General features: G+C 49.7%; 1 protein-coding gene across 1 annotated transcript in view; it reads left to right on the forward strand.

Annotated features, from left to right (window-relative positions):
- Positions 1–709: 709 nt before the first annotated feature.
- LOC128054652 (feline leukemia virus subgroup C receptor-related protein 2) overlaps positions 710–24,254 on the forward strand; it is a 58,062-nt gene continuing 34,517 nt past the window's right edge. The window contains exon 1 of the mRNA XM_052647297.1: positions 710–1,432. Within this exon, the coding sequence (XP_052503257.1) occupies positions 710–1,432 (723 nt within the window). The remainder of the gene's footprint in view (positions 1,433–24,254) is intronic.

Raw genomic sequence — 24,254 nt, forward strand, 5'->3', positions numbered from 1 at the left:
CTCTCTTTAGAGGATTACCTTCGCAAAGGCGGAGGGCATTTTCTTGCAGAGTGCCCCGGGAGGGGGCAAATGAATTTGAGAAAGCAGTGCCAGGGTGGGGGGATTAACCGGGCGGTTTCCATGGTGCTGGGGCGTGGGCGGGAGGAATGCACCCGCAAGCGGTGGCGAAACAACTGTCCTGTCCCGCCAGCTAGAGAAGGCTGGAGGCTGTGGGGCGGGGTGGGTGGGGTGGGGTGGGAGTGGGGGTGGGGGGCTCGTGGGGGGTGGAAGCCGCGCACGGCGGGGGCGGGGCGGTCACGTGTGCGGAGGGGCGAGGCCGCAAGCCGCCCGAGGAGCAATCCGAGTCCCAGCCGAGTGGCTGCGCCGCCGGGAGAAAACTGTGACCAGGACCGAGGGGCTGAAGGTGGGCAGGACGCCTCCGAGGCACTCAAGGCTCCAGCGGCCGGGACCTGGCTCAGGCCGGCCTGCAGCCGGTCTGGGGGACAGCTGTCAGGGACGGAGGACGCCAAGGAAAAGTGAAAGCCGAAGCTTGGGGCTGAGCGGAAGAGCCCCACTCGCTGGCTTTTACGGAGGCTGGGGACTCAGTTTATTCCTCCGGGGCAGGTTGGGCAAGTGCCACGTCAGCTCTAGCTGACCAGCCGACACCACTGTCCTTTAAGTCGACTCGAGTTGTCAGCACCTGCTTAGGGCGCCAGGAGAGGCTGCGGTCATGGTGAGTGAAGACCCTAACCAACAGGACCACGATGGCACCCCTTCGCAAACTTCGGCGCTCCAGGAGCACCCCAGTCTCTTGGCCCACCCCAGCGTCTCGATCCACCCCAGCGTCTCGGCCCACCCCAGCGTCTCGGCCCACCCCAGCGTCTCGGCTCACCCCAGCGTCTCGATCCACCCCAGTGTCTCTGTATACCCTAGTAGTTCAGCCCACCCAAGTACCTTGGCTCAACCCAGTGGCTTGATCCAACCCAGTAGCTCGGGCCCTGAAGATCTTAGCGTGATCAAGGTGAGCAGGCGCCGGTGGGCGGTGGTCCTGGTGTTCAGCTGCTACTCCATGTGCAACGCCTTCCAGTGGATCCAGTATGGCGCCATCAATAACATCTTCATGCACTTCTACGGGGTCAGTGCCTTTGCCATCGACTGGCTGTCCATGTGCTACATGGTGACCTACATCCCTCTGCTCCTGCCGGTGGCCTGGCTCTTGGAGAAATTTGGCCTGCGTACCATCGCCCTCACTGGCTCCGCTCTCAACTCCCTGGGGGCCTGGGTGAAGCTGGGCAGCCTGCAGCCACATCTCTTCCCAGTCACCATGCTGGGCCAGGTCATCTGCTCCGTGGCCCAGGTCTTCATCCTGGGTATGCCCTCCCGCATTGCTTCCGTCTGGTTCGGGGCTAGTGAGGTGTCAACCGCCTGCTCCATAGCTGTCTTTGGCAATCAGGTGGGTAGAGGAGTGGGTGGTGTTCACTGTGGGACTGAGGGTGTTCGTTGTACCGAACTGCTTCACTGCGTGAAGCCTAGCTTTCTGACTTCAGCAGTGTTTGTGACTCTGGCTGACCATGGCTGGGTGTGACTGAGTGAGTAGATGATTGTGACCGAGCGGGTGTGTAAGAGAAGTAGGGAAACGAAAGGAAGGGCCTTTGCCGTCACCCACAGTTTCTCTTCCTCCAGCAGAAAGCGTGCTTCTGGAACACATGTTGTCTTTATGATCTCATTCCTGAACTTCCTTCACCAGCTTGAACAGGATAGCTCTTCTTTCTCAGGGAATAGCCCCTGGCTGTCAGACTATTCTGTGTCACTGGAGGTTAAGTTAGTTAAAGTGAAGTCACTCAGTCGTGTCCGACTCTTTGTGACCCCATGGACTATATAGCCTACTAGGCCCCTCCCTCCATGGGATTCTCCAGGCAAGAGTACTGGAGTGGGTTGCCATTTCCTTCTCCAGGGGATCTTCCCGACCCAGGGATCGAATCCGGGTCTCCTGCGTTCCAGGCAGACGCTTTAACCTCTGAGCCACCAGGGAAGCCCCACTGGGGGTTGGCGGGTGTTCTTTGCCTGTGCAGCCAGCTTTCCCAGAGGGCAGCATCTCCTGCGCCATGTGGAGAGGCAGACCAGTGCTGGCGCTGCGCTCACCTTCTTTATACCCAGCTGGAGCCAGGACAGTGGGAGCAGTGCTTGGTGTCACATGCCTACCCTGAGAGTTAGAGTCAAGTCCAGGAGGAGGGAATCAAGCTCTTGCTCTGAATTTCCAAGGCCTAGAAGCCATGGGAAGGCCTGGAAAGTTCATCTCTTAATCCTTTGTTTTTCCTACTTAGGGGAAGGAGAATATCAAGTTCTTTGCATCTCGGTCTGGACATGGCCCAGAAAGGTGGTCTTGTGTGAGTCTGATCACTGTGTCCGAAAGGTTGAGGCAGCTGTTTACGGGGTCCTTCTTTATCTGGACCACTGCCTGGGGTGGGGGGTGGGTCTCACTTCTTCCAAAGCGCATGCAGTTGTGGCTACACATCTACCAAATGACCAGGAGCCCTTGGTTCTTGAAGGCTTGTTTCCTCTTCCCTGTTTATTACATTTAGAACAGGGGTCCCAAGTTTTGGGCCATGGACAGGTACCTCCTGTCAGATCAGCAGTGGCATTAGATGAGAAATAAAGTGCACAATAAATGTAATGTGCTTGAATCATCCTCAAACCATCCACCCCTTCCCAGTCTGTGCAAAAATTGTCTTTCACGAAACCTGTCCTTGGTGCCAAAAGGTTGGGAACCGCTGATTTAAAATGTTAAAGCTTTCATTTAGAAAGTTCTTATTTGGGTCAGAAATTTCCAAACTTCTGTAAAGGTAAATTGTCATTCTGCTCATCTTTACCGCCAGAAAGGTAACTTGAGCTAAATTTTTTCAGGCCAGTAAGTCCTGCCACTTGGGTAATAGTGTAAGCAATCAGTGGAAGCAACAGACGGGCCTTCTCAGCACAAGCAGGAACAGAAAAGCCTCTACCCAGTTTTCTTTAACCTGTGGGTTTGACCATTCAGAAGATTGAATGGATTTGAGGGTTGGGGAAGAAACCAGTTGGATCTTTTTGTTCAGGGCAATTAAAAAATAGGTACTGAGGGTGACATTCACAGCACCCTGCCCTCAAAGGTGGTGTGACCACAGATTTGGACATCTCCATTGCAGCATTTTTGGTGGGGTTGACGTTACTGGATGTTTTCTTTATCTGAGGGTGAAGCTGGGGAGTCGGGGGGCAGGATCTTTCGTGTCTCCAGAGGGTTAAAGCTGTCTATTTGCAGCCCCAACGGGATTCAGACAAGGTCGCTGCAGTCCCAAACCCATTGTTTGGGGAGGGCAGGAGAGAGATGCACCCTCAGGTGGCCTGGGGCGATCAGAGAACGGAACACTTTATTTGTTAACCATGGAGCAAAAGCTAATTGCTTTTCAGTCTTCTCCACACACACCTGTGTGGGAAAAGTTTAAGTGTTAGTCAGTCAGTCGTGTCTGACTCTTTGCAACCCCATGGACTGTAGCCCACCAGGCTCCTCTGTCCATGGGATTCTCTAGGCAAGAATACTGGAGTGGGTAGCCATTCCAGAGGATCATCCAGATCCAGGGATCAAACCCAGGTCTCCTGCATTGTAGGCAGATTCTTTACCATCTGAGCCACCAGGGAAGCCCAAACTTAAAGCTGAATATATCTTTAAAATTTAGTAAGAATAGTTAGCCATTTCCTACCCCTACTCCCCACCAAGGTCAGAAAATGCTAAGAATTTCACATTGAAAGACACCCTAACAGCAGATATTCTTGTCATGGTGCCATCAATTTAGCCTTAACCGTTTAGCCTTAACCCACCGTGCTAAGTTAAAAAAAAAATTATGAAAAGCTGAATTGCTTATGCTTCCTCACGTAGAGGTGACTTTGTTTGGCTCTTGGCATGTGTTTTAACCTTTTTTGCTAAGTAAAGCATGATGGAGTGGTGGAGAAATATTAATAGAACACCTTGAGCTCTTTTTTTAGGGGGAAAAAAAAAAAGATTCCATGAAGCTGCCTAAACAGACTATAAGCATCTTTTCAGAGAGTTACTCTTCGTGGCCGCAGACTTCACACTGATCAGCTAGACTCCTGTTCCCTGGAAATTCTGACCTCATTCATTCCTTGACTCAACAGGCATTTACCCAGAAGCTGCAGTGGCTCAGTGGTAGAGAATCTGCCTGCAATGCAGGAGACCCGCCTTTGGTCTCTGGGTGGGGAAGACCTCCTGGAAGAGGAAATGGCGACCCACTCCAGTATCATTGCCTAGGAAATCCCAAGGACAGAGGAGCCTGGCGGGCTACAGTCCCTGGGGTCGTAAGAGTTGGAATCGACTTAGCGACTAAACTGTTACCACCAGGGTTGGTGTATTAGCACAGAAATGGATGCTTTGGCAGGTGCTGTGCTGGGGCTACACAGAGACTCTCTTGCCTTCAGAGTTCTCCTCCTAGGCTTTTAAACTGTACCAGGCACCAACATCCAGATTTTTAAAAAAACACACAAGCAACCAGATGAGAGTATAGAGGATTTGTTTTCAGTTCTTTGCGAGGTTTTTACTATCTTCTTGTCATTGCTAAGGGAAGATTGAAGGAGAAAGAAGCTAATATCTATCAACACCTATGATAATACAAGGCACTTTTTCATCCATATGCTTTTTTTGTTTTAGCCTCTGAGGTGGGTGGGATTGTCTCTGTTGTTACAGGTGAGAAACTTCAGATGCAGATAAATGGAGCAACCTTTTCCGGGGTCCTACAGGCCCTGAGTGATAAAAAGGAGGTTTGAAGCCAGTTCCTCTTCCACAGCCCCTGTCAGTGGGCCATTATTGGGTCTTCATGGGGACAAACCATAGATTTAGAAATTAAAAGGCAAGATTCCGAGTCTCAGGCTCTGGGCCTGCGTCTCGAGGCGTGTTGGTGGTGGCACCGTGTCTAGCAGCTTGTCTGGAGTTTGTGAGCCAGCCCCTGCCTTCTGTTCTGGCGTTCCAGGCGTTAGCATTGCCTCCTCACCTGACGGATTTCCCAGGCGGCTCAGTGTAAAAGAATCCGCTTGCCAAAGCAGGAGACACAGGAGATGTGGGTTCAGTCCCTGGGTCAGGAAGATCCCTGGAAGAGGAAATGGCAACCCACTCCAGTATTCTTGCTTGGGGGATTCCATGGACAGAGGAGCCCCGCGGGCTGCAGTCCGTGGGGTCATCAAGAGCTGGGCGTGACTGAGCAGGCACACATCACCTGCTGCCTGTGGAGGGGCTGTTCCTGCCTCCCTGAGCCTCAGGAAGCGGGGGCTCCAGGCTCCAGGGCGAGGAAACCAGTGGATCTGAGCTGGGGTGAGAGTGGACAGGGAGACGTGGCCCGCAGCGGAGGCACTTGCCTGTGACCCTCGCACAGGTGGTAGCAGTCCCGCAGGGTTCCCAACACTGGTTCCATTGTTTGCAGGGAGAACCATCTGTGTGGGGTTTTGAGTGATGTGGACACATTGTTATTGAGCCAGGCAGGGAGGAAAGCCTTGTGTGAGATCTGGTGACCCCTTGGTGGCATGGGGGCAAGGGAGATGTGGGAGCAGGATTAGATCTTCAAGGCGGCCCCGGCCCCGATGAGGAGCCTCCAGCACTGAGACTAGAAGGGATTTCCTCCAGGGCCCCAGGGCAGCTCCCAGCATAGCGCCACCCAGAAAAAGACTAGAGAGAATTCGTTTGCTTTTCAACATGAAGAAAATATAGTCACCTTAGAGTTCTACAGCAGCCTTGGCTGTGGGCTATGGAGAATAGCTCTGTCCAATAGAAATATAAGGAAAGCCACAAACACAAGCCACATGCATGACCAAATTTTCTAGGAGCCACTTGAAAAAAAGTAAAATGTAAATTTGTTTACGAAAGTAAACAGAACAGTGAAATTAGGTTTAGAACGATATTTTATTTAACTCGGCATATCCAACATAGTATTTTGATATGTAATCAATGTAATAAAATTACTGAGAGGCTGTTTTACATTCTTTTTCTGTGGTGAGTCTTTAGAAGTTGGCATGTATTTTAGACCTACAGACTAGCAACATTTTCCACTATGTCTGGGATGGTGATGCTAATTGTAGGGGAGGAAAAAGTTTTCCTTAACTGTCTTAGAGTCCCCAGCTAAAAATTAAATGGACAAAGTCAAGATTAATAAAAGCAAATTATGCATAATGATTTACTATAAATATTAGGTGACGCGGGAGTGTTTGTGAGGAAATGAAGCAACAGTTGGACCTATGCACTTCTTTTTTTTAAGAAAAATTATTTTCCTTATTTTTGGTTGTGCTGGGTCTTTGTTGTTGCATGGACTCTTCTCTAGTTGCCGCAAGCAGGGGCTGTTCTCTATTTGTGTGCGGGCTTCTCATTGCAGAGGTTTCCCTTATTGCAGAGCACGTGCTCTAGGGTGTGTGGGCTTCAGCAGTTGTGGCTCACGGGCTTACTTGCTCTGCCATATGTGGGATCTTCCTGGATCAGGGATTGTCTCCTGCCCTGGCAGGCTAATTCTTTACCACTGAGTCACAAGGGAAGTGCAGACTTGTGCACTTCTGTGCCAGGTTTGATAAGAGTGGACACTCAGAGGAGTGTGATAGGATAGGTCTGAGATCATTGTAGATCGGGAGCACTGTCAAGGCTGTTTGTCAGGATTCTTTTCTGCAGTGTCCCTTTATCTTCAGAGACAAGGATGCTCCCTTCCTCTGGGCGCCAGGAGGGTACCTCCCACAGGAGGGTTTTAAGGCTTGTTTGGGGGAAGAATGGGGAGGAGAGGGGAGGAGGTCACAGTGACCTTCCTGCTTTGCAGTTCTCAAACTCCTTCAGCTTAAAATATTCATTATGCCAGGGTCCCAAATTCGGGGGCATTGGGTCCTGAATCTCATCATATTTCAAGCATTTGGAAATCAGGCTCTCGTGGATAAATGCAGGCTCTAGGAAAGGCAGTCCCTTCTTGAGGAGGTGGTGTTTGCTGGACTGGCTGGTCCTCTGTTGCCCAGGGAGACTGGGTGTTCCTGAGGCTGACTCAGGAGTCAAGGTCAGGAGAGGTGGCTGGCCGGCCTTGTCTTGTTCCAGACTTCCGAGCACGTGGGTGGGTGAAAGTTCAGGCTTATCAGTCTGGCTGTTGCCATGTCAGGAAGCTCTCAAGGTCTGAGTGATGTCTGGGGGGAGGTGAAGGCCAGTGCCTGTGTGCTTTTGCTTGTGGTCATTGTCAAGGCACGGGAAGCAGCTGCCCCCGTGGCTGGCTACTTGCTGACCTCCCCTTCTAGTTGGGAGAGAGGACCAGGCAGGGATTGTGAGAGCCAGGGCAAGGCTGGTGGAGACTGGCATGAGAAGGGGTGGGGCCGGCATCAACCTTCTAATGCTCATAGGGGCAGCCAGGTCGTGGAAGGAAAAGTGAAACAGGAGGGGGGTCATGGCATCGTGAGAGCACGCGTCCCAGCTGAACTGACAGCTGCTTCAGCCTCTGCCACCCGCTCATATACACAGCATGACCATCTCATGTTATCAGACCATCTCATTTGTTGGTGCCTTTAAAGAAGCCAGAAACCAGATTTTTACTTAAAAATTTTTAAATTGTGCTAAAATTATAACTCATTCATAATTTTAACCATTCATAAGTATACAGTTCAATGGCATTAAGTAGTTTCACAATATTGTTTAAGAACTACTAGTATCTATACCCCAATTTTTTTTTATTATTCCCAACAACTCTGTACTCATTAAACAGCAACTCCTCTGTAATCTCTATTCTATCGCTACTCTATTCTACTTTCTGTCTCCATTAATTTGCCTATTCTAGGTCCTGCATATAACCAAAATCATGCAATATTTTGTCTTTGGAGTCTGGCTTATGAAATCTGTTTTTATTTTTTAATTCTGATAAAACTCAAAAATTATCCTGTCGTTGTTACCGTCCATGTTTTGAGATTGTGGGTCATATAAGACTTCTAGGGTGAGACTTCTAGGGAAGGTAAAGAGGAACTGAATGCCAGTTCTGGTTTCTCCTTCATGCAAAGCGCTCACCAAAGATACAGGCAGGTGGGTGAGCTCAGAGGCTGGCCACTCCAGGAAGGAAACTAGACCAGTGCTCCCTCAAATGGTGCCCATTTACCTCACCTGTGCGTCCAGGACAGACTACAGATGCCTGGGCCCTCACCTGGACTTCCGAATCAGATCCTCCAGGGAAGAGGCCAGGCGCCTGTGTTTCCACCTGGCTTCCCAGGCGAGGTTTGTGATCAGACGTGAACTCACCAGGAGAGTGGAGCCTGGTGCCCTGGGGAGGCGCCCTCCTGCCTGGAGCCGGCTTCCTGTCAGGGCTGGCCTGTCTTTGCTGCTGTAGACGGGTCCAGTTCCCAGGTGGAGGAGCTGGGATCTCAGTCACTCTCCAGAGTGAGATGGGAGGGTGGGCTTGGGTGGGGCTCATAATTCTGATTCACTTAAAGTTCTGAAAATAAACAAAGCCCTGGGAGTTTGGGGGGATGGGGAGGCCCTGCAGGCCTGTGAGGTGGAACCATAGCGGAAGTTCCTAATCCTGCTCCTTTGACCTTCAGCTCAGTGCACTGCAGGGGAGGAGGCTCTGGTGGCCTGGCCTGACTCCTGACTTGGCCGTGTTGTGTTGGCAGGCAGTCTTGAGGGTCTGATGATTCTGTGGGATCAGGTCTACATCTTCAGTTTAGCATCCAGGGCCCCTCCTTTCTTGGCTTTCCTGGCTAGCCCGTCTCTTGTTCCCTCCCAGTTTTTCCCCTGCTCTGACCAGTTTGGCTTCTTAGTTCTGTCCTTGAAGATACATTGCTTAGAGATTAAGCCTAAAGCCTTGGAGAGTGACATCAGTAGATGCAGGACCAGGAAGCTCCACACACACACACTTCTCCCACAGAAACATTAAATAAATGAGAAACTGGCTAAAATAACCTTCCCTATGGGATTTCTGTACATCAAAGATCTACAGCAACCAAGGAAACATCCAACTGAAGAAAAAGTCACATTCAGAATGGTGGAAAGTTTCATGGCCGTTTTGCCCGTTTTCCTCTCCCCTCTCCCTTCTCCTGTCCTTCCCTGCACATTTTCCATCAATTGTTTCTATACACTAACAATGAACAATCCTCAAAGGAAAGTGAAACAATTCCAATTACTGTAGCATTGAAGAAAACACTTGAGTCATTTAACCAACAAAATGAAAGACTTCTGCACTGAAAACTGTAAAATGTTACTGAAAAAAATTAAAGAAGTTAGAAATAAATGTAAAAACATCCTGTGTTCATGGATTGGAAGACCTTAATATTGGTAAGATGTCAGTACGACACAAAGCATTAGTATAAATCTATAAATTCAGCACAATCACTATCAAAATCCTGATTTTTTTAAGGAAAAAAAAAGATGAAGGAAAAAAATCTTCTCCTTCTTCTTTTCCTTCATCTTTTCCCCAGGTGAAGGGAAAAAATGCATCCTAAAATTCATATGCAGAAGTTTAAGGGACACTGAGTAGTCAAAGCAATCTTGGAAAAGAATCAGTTGGAGATCTGACATTTCTTAATGTATCTAATAAAACTAACACAACTAATAACAAAGCTGTAGTAATCATGACAGTGTAGGATCAGCATAAAGACAGACTTACAGACCAAAGGAGTACAGAGTCCAGAAATAAACCCCCACATCAGTTCAATTCAGTTCAGTCACTCAGTCGTGTCCGACTCTCTGCAACCCCATGAATCGCAGCACGCCAGGCCTCCCTGTCCATCACCAACTCCATCGAGTCAGTGATGCCATCCAGCCATCTCCTCCTCTGTTGTCCCTTCTCCTCCTGCCCCCAATCCCTCCCAGCATCGAGTCTTTTCCAACAAGTCAACTCTTCGCATGAGGTGGCCAAAGTATTGGAGTTTCAGCTTTATCATCATTCCTTCCAATGAACACCCAGGGCTGATCTCCTTCAGAATGGACTGGTTGGATCTCCTTGCAGTCCAAGGGACTCTCAAGAGTCTTCTCCAACACCACACTTCAAAAGCATCAATTCTTCGGAGCTCAGCTTTCTTCACAGTCCAGCTCTCACATCCATGCATGACCACTTTATATGGTCAAATGATTTTCGACAAGAGTATCAAGACCATTTAAGAGGAAAAGGACAGCCTTCCTTTTTTTTAATAGACTTTGTTTTCTTGAGCAGTTCTAGGGTCACAGCAAAGTCAAGGGGAAGGTGGAGATTTCCCAAATATTCCCCACACATGTTTCTTGTGTAGCCTCACACTGTCAACCACCCCCACCAGAGCGGTGCATGGGTTACAGCTCATGAACCTACAAGGACACATGAGCACCACCAGTCTTTTCAACAGATGGTATTGTGCAAAGCTATAAAACTCTTAGAAGAAAATGTAGGGGGAAATCTTCATGATCCTGGATTTGGTAATGACGGCAGTGATTTCTTGGATGTGAGACTAGAAGCATCTATAGCAACAATAGCATAAATTGGACCACATCAAAGTGGAGAACTTTCATGTAAAAAGGACTCTCTCAACAGAATGAAAAGGCAGACCATGGAATGGAAGGAAATATCTGCAAATCATGTATCTGATATGCAGTTCATAGCCAGCATGCATAAAGAACTCCTGCAGTTGAACAACATCAAACACACAACCCAATTTAAAAATGAGCCAAAGACTTGAATAGAAATTTCTCTCCCCAAAAAGATGCATGGATGGTCAGTAAGTATATGAAAAAAAAGCTCAGCATTAGGGAAATACAAATCAAAACTGCAATGAGATGCCACTTCATTACCCCTTAAAGATGATTGTCCAAAAGAAAAAAGTAATAAACGTAGGCCAAAATGTGGAGAAATTGGAACCCTTGTGCATTGCTGATGGAAATGTAAAATGGTGCAGTCACGTGGAAGACAGTATGGCACTTCCTCAAAAAATTAAGAATAGAATTACCATAGGATTTGGCAATTCTACTTCTGGGTATATACCCAAAAGAATTCAAAGCAGGACCTTGAACAGATATTTGTACCCATGTTTATGGCATCATTCTTCACAATCGCTAAAAGGTGGAAGCAACCCAAGTGTTCATCTATGGCTGTTTGTTAAAATATGAAATATACACATGGTGAAATATTATTCATTCTTAGAAAGAAAGGAAATTCTGACATGCTACATATGGATGGACCTTAAAGACGTTGTGGCTGAGTTAAACACGGTAGTCACAGAAATAGATATTCTGGAAATCTACTTATGTGAGGTATTGAGCTGTCTTTTCTTTCTGACACCAACCAATTCTGACTTTCTCCGATACCAACTGGGTGTTCCACAATTCAGTTCAACTCGGACACTAACTACTTGGAGTTAGTGCAGACCCCAGAAGTTAAGGGCTTGGACCCGCAAGAGTGTCTCCGTTTGCAAGTCCTAGGGACCTCCTGTATTTCTGACTAGCTATAAGGTGGGGTTCCTGTGAGCCCTGCTCAGGATCTGTAATTTGCTAAAATGGCTCAGGGAACTCAGATAAACTGTTTACTTAACTGTTTTTCCTGGTTTATTATAAAGGGTGCAAGTCAGGAAAAGCCAAGTGGAGGAGATTCCAGAGCCTCTGTGGGGTGCCGCCCTCTTAGCACTTTGATGCCACATGTTTACCAGCCTCAGGGAACTTCCCTGGCTCAAGGGTTTTTCTAGAGCTCAATTCCCTGCTGCCCTCCTATTCCCAAGGAGGGGGAGGGGAGTTTGCTGCTGCTGCTGCTGCCTCGCATCAGTCCTGTCCGACTCTGTGCGACCCCATAGACGGCAGCCCACCAGGCTCCCCCGTCCCTGGGATTCTCCAGGCAAGAGCACTGGAGTGGGTTGTCATTTTCTTCTCCAGTGCATGAAAGTGAAAAGTGAAAGTGCAGTCATTCAGTCGTGTCTGACTCTTTTTGACCCATGGACTGCAGCCTACCAGGCTCCTCCATCCATGGGATTTCCCAGGCAAGAGTACTGGAGTGGGCTGCCATTGCCTTCTCCGGGGGTTTGCTGAAAGTTCCCAAACTCTAATCACTTGAGCTTCTGGAGACCAGCTCCATCCCAAGGCTCTAGAGAGGCCCCAGTCTGAGTCACCTCATAGCATAAGCTCCAGTGTGATGGAAACAGGATCCCTATGAATCACAAAGGATACTCCTATCACTCATAAAAGCCCAGGATTTAGAGCTCTGTGCCAGGAACCAGAGAGAAAGACTAAATAAATTTATATTATACCACAGGTACTGTGAGTAATCAAATTCATAGAGGCAAAATGTAAAATGGTGGTTTATGGGGGCTGGGGCAGGAGGGTTGCAGGAGCTCATATTTAATGGATACAGAGATTCAGTTTGGAAAGCTGAAAAGTGGTGCTGGATGGAGGTGATGGTTGCACAGTAATAGAATGCACTTAATGCCGCTGAACTGCACAGTTAGAAACAATGAAAATAGTGAAGCTTAGGCCATACGTGTGCGTGCGTGTGTGCGTGTGCGTGTGTGTGTGTATGTGTGCGCGCGCGCGCTCTACTACCAAAGGAACAGGACACACACTGCTTGGGAGGTGGCTCCTGTGGTTGGGGTCCCGATACCTGCTCCCCCCGCCGCCCCTCAGTCTCTGTGCCGGCAGAAGGTGATCCTTGCCCTTCTGTGTAACTGCTGAGTTTCCATGGATACTGGCCTTTGTTTCCCCATGGTTTGAGTTTCCCTGCTTCCTTAACTTTTCTCCTGTCCTCTTCCCCTGTTCCTCCACCTCCTCTAAATGGGAAACTTGCCAAAGGACTGGAACCTTGACTAATACATCTCTCCCATGTCTCAGGGCTCTGGGCATAACAGGAGCCTGTGACCGGTCAGACTTATTAGTAAACAAGTATTCCTTTCCTGAGGGGAAGTAAGGTGACCACTCAGGTAGCTGAGAGCTCAGGTGGTTGTTGAAAGGAACTCTCATGCCTGGATTGTCCTCCTGACATGACTCAATCTTATTACTTCAGTGGAAAAATCTATTCAGTCCTTACAGGGCACCTTGAACTCTGCTGGGCCCACGATGGTTAGAACACCATCTTTAGTCCTGCTGTGTACTCTTGGACAAGACCTTAACTTTTCTAACTTTTGGCATCTTCTTTTGTAAGATGGAGATAATATTGAAAGAAAGCATTAGTTACTCAGTTGTATCCGACTCTTTGTTACTCCGTGGACTATAGCCCACCAAGCTCTGTCCATGGAATTCTCCAGGCAAGAATACTGGAGTGGGTTGCCATTCTCTTCTCTGGGGATCTCCCCGACCCAGGGATCGAACCCAGGTCTCCTACATTGCAGGCAGATTCTTTACCATCTGAGCCATCTGGAAGCCCACAGGAGATAATATTAGCTAATGGACATAAACTTGGGAAAACTTGGGGAGATGATGAGGAATGGGGGAGGCCTGGAGTGCTGTGGTTTGTGGGGTCACAAAGAGTCAGACACGACTGGCAGCTGCAAAAGGTGGATGAGAGGAGTAACGAGGGCCTTTAGTGAGCAGAGTTTATCAGCTAAATGAAGAACAGGTGCTGTCACTACTATATCCTCAGCACAGATAATTGGCTGCTGACCTGGAAAGAGAGACCAACACTTAAATGCTCATTATACCACTGTGTGGCAGGCTTAAGGGTCCATGTGTACAGGACATTCAGGGCTCACTCTGTGGGAGGACATGCTCCAGAGTGAATGTCCGGGGGACCCAGCCGGACAGCATCCCCAAGGAGGTGATGGTTATGAGCCGATTCTCCATGAATGAAGTGACCAGGAATTTGGGTCAACAGGGAAGAGTGGGCCTTTCTAGAAGTTTCCAGGCAGTCTCCTGATGGAGACTTGTTCCTCTTGAGAACTGCTCTGACTAAAAGCTGTCTGGTGCTGGGAGACGGTGTTACCTTCCCAGTGTGTGGTTGATGAAACCTGGCATCTGTGTTGAAGATTTCAGGGTCTTGGGGATGATACAGGTACTGGGCCAGCTCCTACACATCAGACCTCAGGCTTACAAACCTAAGACCCTACTGAAGGAGGCATGGCGCCCAGGCTTATCAGATGGACACAGCCGTTTTCCACTGCGTGATTCTTGATGTTTATCCAACAAAGCTGTTAACAGGATGTCCTTCCCTTGCCTTTACCTGCCCCCCTCACCCCCCCACCCCCACATCAAAGGGCCCTGTGTTAATTGGTTGGATACCTATCAGAGATCCCTATCAGGGCTTTTCCCCCAGTGGCTCAGATAGTATCTGCCTACAAAGCAGGAGACTCGGGTTCAATCTCTGGGTTGGGAAGACCCCCCTGGAGAAGGAAATGAAAACCCACTCCAGTATTCTTGCCTGGAGACTTGCACAGAGAGGAGCCTGGTAGGCTATACAGTCCAGGGGGTCACCAAAAGTCGGACACAACTCAGTGGCTAACACTATCAGAGATGATAAAGAGCTATAGGGTTAAGGTGCAAGTGGGTGTTTGCTCTTCTTTCTTTCTTCTCTCTCTCTTGACTTCTGTCTAGCACCATCCCAAACTTAACCCAAGGGAGCATCTCCCGTCTCTTGGTTCTTCAGGACTAACGGCCTTCGTCTTTGCTGAGTTATTCAGGGGTGGGAGGTATCCTGCATGTCCTGGGGGCCCATCCGGACTCCTCTGCCTCTTCCCCCATTTGCAAGCATCTCTCCTTTTCTCTGCTGGTGAAATCTGTAGCTTGACCTCTGAGCCCCACACGGTTGGAGATGAGGCCTTGCCCCAGCGTGAGGACAGAGAGTAAGTACCAGGGCACTGTGTGTTTGCAAGAGGGTAATGGGAGGTAGGGCTGGCTTTCCCTTGCTCATCAGCTTCTTGGGATTAGACAGAGTGTCCCCGAACCACAAGTGGAGTGGTATTTGCTTTGGCTCCTTCTGACTCTTTCTTTAGAGAGGAGGTGAACACAAACCCGTTCTGGAACCAGATCAGTCTTGATTGGACAACTCTGCTGACTCCAGGAAGGAAGGGGACAGGAGCTGGAGCAAGGCTGGGGGTTATTTTTCTTCCTCTTCCTCTCCCCTGGACATTCCTGATCTGTACCCCCACGTCGCTGTGTTGGCATGGCTTCGTCCGCCCAGCTGGCTCTGGACGCAGCTGTCTCTGCTCAGGGCCATTTGCTGTGCCCACCAACTCAGAAATGTAGGAAGTGGGGTGCCATGAGTTGTGGCCTTAAAGCGGGGAACATCACAAACAGCTGTTTGGGGTGGCGGCTCCCCCTTGAGCAGTCCTCGCCTCCTCAAACCTTTGACCTGGGCTTCCTGTTTATGGAGCTACTCAATGAACTCAGAGGCCCGATTCTTCTCTGTCAAGGAGCTAGGCAGGAGCACACCGTGATCCCACTGTCCACCCCTGCCTGGGACTCCAAGGGAAGCAGCAGCTGAGAATTAGCTCTTGATTTCTGTCCTTGGGGGGTGCTAAGTCACTTCAGTCACGTCCGACTCTGTCCAACATTATGGGCCGTAGCCCATCAAGCTTCTCTGTCCATGGGATTTCCCAGGCAAGAATACAGGAGCGGGTTGCCATGCCCTTCTCCAGGAGATCTTCCCGACCCAGGTATCGAACCCTCATCTCCTATGTCTCCTGTACTGGCAGGCAGGTTCTTTACCACTAGTGCCACCTGGGCAGTCCTCGGGGCAGTGAAGGGCCATTGTTTCTAAGTGAGCTCCAGGAATCTCCAGCATCAGCACCACTTGGCGGGGGGATGGGGAAGGGGGGAGTGTTGTTTGTGAGATATGCAGATTGCCAGGCCTAGGGGGCCATATCCAAGGAATTACCCTCTCCGGAGTGGGACTTTAGAATCTGTGGTTTTGATTCTCCACCAGGGACTGTGATACTGAAATTTGAGAACTCCTGATACAGGAGCCATGGGACCCTGACCCAGCTCTGCCAGCCCCGTCTTTGGAGCCTCCGGTTGGACACCTGCCCTCTTGGGGCATCAGCTTCCTTATCTGTACCAAGAAAGCCAGCCTCACAGGTGGACACCCATGTTAAACGAGGTGTGAAAGCTCCTGAACCAGGAGGAGCCTCCGCAGACATTCATTGAGTGCACATCCATCTTCTCCCTCCCCACCAAATCAGGTTCACAGCACTCTTTCAGATGTCTCTGGATCTAGGCCTTTCTTTCATCTCAGCTGCTGTCCCAGGAATACCACTCACCTATCCTCCTCCCTGACGCCATAGGTCAGGAAGGAACTTAAGCAGACCTGCCTGTCCACTCCCTCCACCAATGCGCTAGGTTGGTGCTGGCATCATCACCCTTCTAAAAATCGGTCACCTCCCATAAGACCTTGTTTATAGAAAACAGGCCAGAAGAGGCCCTGGTGGGCACACAGTGGGGACTAAGAACGTGCAGATGGAAAGATGGATGACTGGTGTTCTGGTTTTACCCTTTATCTTTGGGGCATTGTCTTCTCATTGCTGAAGGGAGATTCCAGAGCATATATTTGCCATTGAATAACATGTCACCCAGGGCCTTGGGAGCATGGGAGTGGTGGGTGCAGGAAAAATGCAGCTTGGCCCAGCCCTCCTACTAGTCTTTTCCACTTCTTATGTGTCAGTGGGCCTCCTGAAAAAATCCCCTCCACCTGCTTCCTAAGCAGCCTTGGAAGCTGGTCCTGGGAAGAGTGGCAGGTGGGGAAGCTCCTCCTTTGAGACTGGCTGACTTGGGGGGTGGGACCCTGGGAAGACCTGGCTGCCAGGGGACATCCTCAGCCTCTAGCCTTGGGACAGCCATCTCGATAATGCCTTGCTTTATTTGTGGAGTAAAGACAGCCCTAGGGCTTCCCTGGTGTCTCAGCGGTAAAGAATCTGCTTGCCAAGCAGGAGATGCGGGTTTGATCCCTGGGTCAGGAAGATCCCCTGGAGCAGGGAATGGCAACCCACTCCAGTATTCTTGCCCAGAGAATTCCAGGGACAGAGGGGCCTGGCGGGTTACAGTCTATGGGATTGCAAAAGAGGGAGCAACTGTACAACGATAATGACAGTCCTCCTTGGCAATGGCTGGTTCTCTCAAGGCTACTTGAGGGAAAGGAAGTTGTGTTTGCAGGGATCAGACCACCACTGTAATTTTGTTCAGAGACACCACAGATATTGACATTTTCTCCAGTTACTGTACTGCCTCTGACTCACTGTCCAGAAAGAACTTTAAGAAGAAAGTTATTTATTTACTTGGCTGTTTCAGGTCTTGGGGCATGTAGCATCTAGTTCCCTGACCAGGGATTGAACCCAGGCCCCCCTACATTGGGAACATGGACTCTTAGCCGCTGGATCACCAGGGACGCCCCTAGAAAGGATGTTGATAAGAGGTCCAGAGTAATTGTTAGCTATTCTATAACGACCCAAACACATTCCTTAGTTATGTAGCAAACTCCATTGCAAACGACTCCATTGGTCCCTGGCTCTTCTTGGGTCTCAGACCACGTGTTGCTGGGCTGTGTGGCTGCTTGAAGCCTGGCTCAGCAAGGCTCTGTGGGAAGACAGCAGGGCTGGGAGTGGACCAACAGAAGTCTGATGTTACCTCACTACTGATCAGCTCTGTGACTTCAGCGAGTTGAGCCAGCTCAGTTATGAAAGGGAGAGAAGGACGGGCCCCTCCCAGGGCTCCGTGTCTCATCTGTGCCATGGGCTTCCTGTGTTCACCTCACTGGATGGTTTTGATGCTGTTTGTATGCTGGATGTGCAGGTGCCTTGAAAACTGTGAAATTCTGTGCAAATGTGGGCGTTTGAAAGTGAAAATGAAAGTTGCTCATTCGTGCCTGACTCTTTTTGTGATCCCGTGGACTTAGACAGTCCATGGAATTCTCCAGGCCAGAATACTGGAGGGGGTAGCCTTTCCCTTCTTCAGGGAATCTTCCCAACCTAGGGATCAAACCCAGATCTCCCACATTGTAGGCAGATTCTTTACCAACTGAGCCACAAGGGAAGCCCCAGAATGCTGGAGTGGATAGCCTATCCCTTCTCCAGGGCATGTTCCTGACCCAGGAATTGAACCGGCATCCCCTGCATTGTAGGTGGATTCTTTACCAACCGAGCTGTCAGGGAAGCCCCTTAAGTGCCCCGAAAAAAATGTCTGTAGACTTGCCCAAGACACTCAGAAAGTAAAAGGCTTCCTGTATATAGATCAGGTCCTGGCCACCTGGTAAAGAGCCACTTTGGATTAGGGGCCACACCCTTGGTTTACAGGGCTCACCATTCTTGATTTTAGAGTCAGCTGTTGATTTCAGAAAAAGTTCCAGTCATTCTGGTTGTCGGGGCCTCTCCCAGAGCTCCTGGGTTCCAGAATATCCCTGATTTGGTCTTTTTGACTTGAGCCATGATGCAGCTCCTGAGGTCCTATGGACCTTTCTAACTCCTGTTTGATTCCAAGAAGGGCCTTTTGCCAGGGGTTGGCACAAAGCAGCTTTTCAATCTCTGTATGTCCTGGATGGCTCCTGTCTTCGATGTAGGCAGTAGCTTTGGTGGCGGAACACAGAACTGACTTAGTCCTCACTGTCAGGAGATGGGTCCTGGGAGTAAGAAGTCCTCTCCTCAGGGCCTAGTGGTCCTGGTGTTACCAGATTTTCTCCCAGGCCCCTTACAGTTGAGCTTTCCTGGTGGCTCAGTTGGTAAAGAATCTGCCTGCAATGCAGAAGACCCGAGTTTGATCCCTGGGTCAGGAAGATCCCCTGGAAAAGGAAATGACAACTTACTCTGGTATTCTTGCCCAGGAAATCCCATGGACAGAGCAGCCTGGTGGACTACAGTCCATGGGGTCACAAAGAGTCGGACACGACTGAGCTACTAAACCACCACCAACAGCCACCTGAGGGTGATGCTGATCCACGGTAACAAGCGGGGACTGGTGGGGCTCAGCCCATCCATGTGGCTGTGATAACTGACTTTTCTTTCTCCAGAATTCTTCTGTCTCTCCTTGGGGAAGAGAGGACCCCATTATCTGCCCCTGGAGTGCTCGCTTTGTGTTCTCATGCTGCTCCACAAAAATCTACGTCCTTCACCAGGGTGTCCCCACTGCGGCCGGATCTCTGTCCCTTGCAAGTACCCGACACGGCCCCTGGCCATCAGTCTTTGTTTCTCTTTGAATGCTATTGGTACTGGATTGCATGCATTCCGGCCAGCCTCTGGGTGTTTCCCCAGCTGACAGACCACACGTAATGTGACAAATGAGAGTCAGTGAATGAAGGCTCTAAACCCCTTGGCTGTCTATCTCATGTGGTACAACCTTGGGTTAAGGGTTTCGTTGGCTGGTTGGTTTGTCGTTAAGTTATGTCTGACTCTTTGTGACCCTATGGACTGTAGCATGCCAGGCACCTCCATCCATGGAATTTCCCAAGCAGGAACACTGGAACGGGTTGCCATTTCCTTTTCCAGGAGATCTTCCCAACCTAGGGATTGAATCCAGCTTGGCAGGTGGATTCTTCACCCCTGAGCCACCTGGGAAGCCAGTAAGGCCTATGTGTATGTGTGCTAAGTCTCTTTGGTGGTGTCTGACTCCTTGCAACCCTGTGGATCGTAGCCTACCAGGCTCCTCTGTCTATGGGATTCTCCAGGCAAGAATACTGGAATGAATTGCCATGCCTTCCTCCAGGGATCTTCCTGACCCAGGGATCAAACCCATATCTCTTACATCTCCTGCATTAGCAGGCCACCCAGGAAACCCATTAAGGGCTATACTCTCCATTTATAGGGCCAAGCACTCTGACCTTTATGTCAGTTCTTGGGAGCTATGGTTTCTTTGAGACAATGCACCACAGCCTTTATTTACTGACTGAACAAATATTTCTTGACTATCTACTCTGTGCCAACCCACATTCTGAGCTCTGAGAAAAGAGTTGTTCAGTCGCTCAGTCATGTCAGACTCTTTGAGACCCTATGGACTTGAGCAATAGAAAAGAAAAGTTCCTGAATTCAAATCTAAGAGAAGAGGAATTAGACTCTAAGGCTGATGGAGTGACTAATGGTGGAAGAGTCGGGCCAAGTAGGAGGGGAGCGACCTCATGTGAGTAGGTCCTGAGTAACTCGCTAAATCCCAGGCCAGAGTTCATGGTATTACTTTCCGGGGATGGTGGTAGATATGGCTAATTTTAAAAGTCTTTCTGGTGCAAGGTTTAGATTTCTTTTTCTTTCCAGATTTCTCTGGGACCAAGAGGCAGGGCTAGTTACCTTATGAAGTTGGCATCTTAGGAAAAAACTATCTAGGGCCCAGCCTGTCTCTTTTTGGAGGCTTACCCTGAAGTGGGAGGAACTGGGTCTGGCTCGTGGCAGCCTGTTAAGGAACCAGTCTTCCAGGGCCTGCCTGTGAGTAAGCCCTCTGATCTGAGTTTCACCTCTGAAAGTCAAAAGTGGGGGTCTTTCAACCAAGAAAGCCCAATCAGACTCAGATGAAAACTTGGGAGTATTAGAAACATGTGTGGTCACATGAGGGGCTTCCTGGTAGCTCAGCTGGTAAAGAATCTGTCTGCAATGCAGAAAACCCGGGTTTGATCCCTGGGTTGGGAAGATCCCCTGGAGGAGGGCATGGCAACCCACTCCAGTATTCTTGCCAGGAGAACTCCATAGACAGAGGAGCCTGGCGGGCTCATGGGGTCACAGAGTCAGACACGACTGAGCGACTAAGTGTGCACACGTGGTCACATGAACTGCTTCCAGGAATGACAGCATGTGACATATCAGACAAAGGAAACAGTTCTTCTGCTTTGGGCTATTTCACCATCTGTCACCAGGCAGGGAATGGTGAGGTTAAGCACGGGAACAGCACCCGAGATGTGTGAGTTCAGCTGTTGGCTGCCATGGGCTGGCGTCTGGTTGGGAGTTGGTGGAAGTGCCAAAGCATCTCAATGGAGCTTTTTATTTTCTCCAAGAGTTGGAGAAAGTGAGGTCTGCATCCGTCCCTTTCCTGGCCTGGAGGTTAGAAAGATGTCCCTTTTCTTTCCTCTTCTCCGACTCAGTCACTGGGGAAGTTCTGGGAGCCTGTGGTCATTGGCTGTCCGCTCTGTCACGAGAGGAAACTTTGGGTGGAGAAGTCGGCCATGAGTCGGGCACTTGGGGAAAGGGGAGCGGAGGCTGGAAAGGGGGGCAAAGGCTGCTCTTACCTAGACCAGGACTGAGCCTTTGCTGATGCCACCACAAGCACAATTTCAGGAGCAACAGCCACCCTTAAAAGGAGGCATGTGTGCACCAGGAGCCTCCAAGGTGATGACTGAAAGCAGCACAAATATGAAGCTGAGCTAAAAAAAAAAAAACAAAAGCAAGCCCTTTGTGAAAAAAATTAATCAAAATTTCACTGTAGAACTCAGACCCCTCCCCTAAACGTAGCACCTTCTCTGCTTAGAGCCCAGGGTACCTCTGCTGCCTGCACTCTCTCAATAGTGAGGAGGAAACCCATCCCCAAGGCTGTATGTCAAGATCAAGGCATGCTGGCTGCTTGGAAGCTTGGTAATGCTCTTTGTCTTGCATTTATCTCCTCCCCTACCTTTTAGTGTGGTGCTTCCTAACAGTGGGTGTTCAGTAAATCTTAAGTGTAGGTCTGAGGGTGGATGGTTGATCAGCCTACATTCCAGTGACCCCCGTGTCTGATCTTGGGGAGCTCCAAATTGGGGGTCTTCTCTACGTCATTCCACCTTGCATCTGCTTTCTTTTGGTGGTCAACTCTTGCAGTTCAGCAAATAGCTACTCTTCTCAGCTGCTTTGCTGTAGCAGAGACTGGCAATACTTGATTTAGGTTTGAGCTGTGGAGTTCTGAAAGTCTTCTCTGTTCAGAAGGTATTTCCTGAGCCTCATCTCTGTTCTTGGCAGAGTGCTGGTGTGGCATGGGGAGGGGTCACACAAGGAAAGGTTTGTCAGTGTCCCTGTCCTCATGGTGCTAAAATCTAGCTGGAAAGATGACAAATAGCCTACACGGAAGACAATCAGAAGTCAAGCATATAAGAACAGGAAACCCCATAGGGGCTGACTAAGTGGGAAACAGTCAGACTGTAGCTGTAACCACATCTGCTGATTGCTTCCTCCAGTAGCTAGACTCATGGGAGGCGCTTGAATTATAGCATCGTACCTGTAAGACTGGAGATGTTATCAGGTCTCTGAGGCAGTTACTTCCATGAAATTTGCCCAGTTTGTCAAGGGACTTGGAATCAGATTGCCATGGGCTCACATCTCAGTTCTGCCATTAGAAGCTGGGTGACCTTGGGCAAGTTATAGTTTTCTCTTCTGTAAAAACCAAACCAGAGATAATCTGTCGACTTTAGGGAGTTGTTGTAAGGCATTAAAGGAAATAGCATGAAAAATCATTTAGCAACTGCCTAGCATACAGGGGGTGCTCATTATGTATTCATTTCCTTCCTTCTGCTTTGAATAACAGCTAGGACTGGAATGTCTGGCCAAATGGTTAAGGCTACGGACTCTAGTACCCGTGGCCTGAACTTGAAGCCTAGCATAGAGCACTTGCTGTTCTTTGACCTTGGACAAGCTACTTAAATGCTAGTTTTCTCAGTTTTAAAATAGAGACTTGGGGACTTCCTTGGTGGTCGAGTGGTTAAGAATCCGCCTTCCAATGCAAGGAACATGTTCGACCCCTGGTCAGGGAACTAGGATCCCATATACCACGGGGCAACCAAGCCTACACGCCACAAGGAAAGCCCAGCACAGCCAAAACAGCATAAAAAGCAAAACAACAACAATAAATAGGGATTAAAAGAGGGTGTGTGCGCACATAGGTACAGCATTTAGTAGCAGAGCCTGGTGGGCTGCCATCTCTGGGGTCGCACAGAGTCAGGCACGGCTGAAGCGACTTAGCAGCAGCAGCAGCAGCAGGCCGGCAGCTGTGGCGTGGCGAGCACAGTCAGCCAGCCTTGATGGAGTTTCTGACCTTCCCTGGGAGGCACGTCTTCCAGGCCGTCCTGGTTTCCCTGGTGCTCCTGCTGCCTTCGCCTCACCTCTTTGCCTCAAGTGCCTGCTAAGTTGCTTCAGTCGTGTCCGACTCTTGGCCTGCTAGGCTCCTCTGTCCATGGGATTCTCCAGACAAGAATACTGGAGGAGGTTACCATGCCCTCCTCCAGGGGATCTTCCTGACCCAGATATCAAACCCATAGCTCTTATGTGTCCTGCGTTGGCAGGCGGGTTCTTCATCACTAGCGCCACCTGAAGGACTGAGGAAATCCAAGAGCGTCGAGGCTATGTAAGCCACCAGGGCAATCACAGATTTGAGGACAAACCCTGTGATTAGGGGAGGGGGTTCTAAGGGAGTCTAGAGTCTGACCAGCTGTGACACCGCTTCTCAAGTTCTTAGGGACCTAAGCTTAGCCTTTTAAATCCATAAACCTCTTTCGTGGGCGATTTGTCCCCAAATGAATGAGACTCTGCTTTTGTTCCTGAAGGTCTGTTCCTTAATCCCGAGTTGGCTTTTTCAGAAGAAGCCAGGGGCTTGGATTTGGGAATTTAAAAAATACAGTCATGTGAGCACATTATTGCTGACTGTGATGTGTTCCTAGGAGCTGCCAGGTGGTCCTGGGTGGCCCGTCCTCATGAGTAAACTGTTGTTCGAGTTCAGTGTTGCCGTGCCCAGCAGCCGCCTCGCTCCTTTCCGGGGCATCCAAGACTCAGTCCCAGGACTGCCCTCTGAGCCTGCTGGCTCTCAAAGGGGGCTTTCCTGCAGGGCGCCACCCCGCCCTGGGGGCCCGGAGCCTTTTCTGTGCATCATTTTGCCCAGATTGTTATGCCTTGATCGCTGAGGTGTAGTGTTTTCGCTAAGGTATAAACAATGGTCTGAGTGCCCCTGGCCAAGCGGGGAGAGCGGTATTAATAGTAGCAGAATTTTGTATTGAGTGTGCCGACTTGCCTCAGCAGCACCACTTTGTGGTGTTTAAATGAGCACAGCAGTGTGTAGGGATGGGCCTTGAGTGCTGAAGTCACTTCTGGGTTTTGTCCACAGGGTGTGCTGGCGGCCTCCCTGCGGGTGGCCCTGCTGTCCACGTATGAGGTGCCAGAGTCCAGACATGCAGCCCAGGAGTGGGTGGGTTTGAGTGTATGGGAAGGAAAGTTGACATACTGCTTTTTGTAGCACCTTTTGGTGCTTCCCTGGTGGCTCAGCCGGTAAAGAATCTGCTTGCAGTGTGGGAGGCCCGGGTTCGATCCTTGGGTGAGGAAGATTCCCTGGAGAAGGAAATGGCAGCCCACTCCAGTATTCTTGCCTGGAAAATTCCATGGATAGAGGAACCTGATGGGCTACAGTCCATAGGGTGGCAAAGAGCTAACGCTTTCACTTTAGTGCC

Source organism: Budorcas taxicolor, chromosome 10 (assembly GCF_023091745.1).
Source record: "Budorcas taxicolor isolate Tak-1 chromosome 10, Takin1.1, whole genome shotgun sequence".
Taxonomy (NCBI): Eukaryota; Metazoa; Chordata; class Mammalia; order Artiodactyla; family Bovidae; genus Budorcas; species Budorcas taxicolor.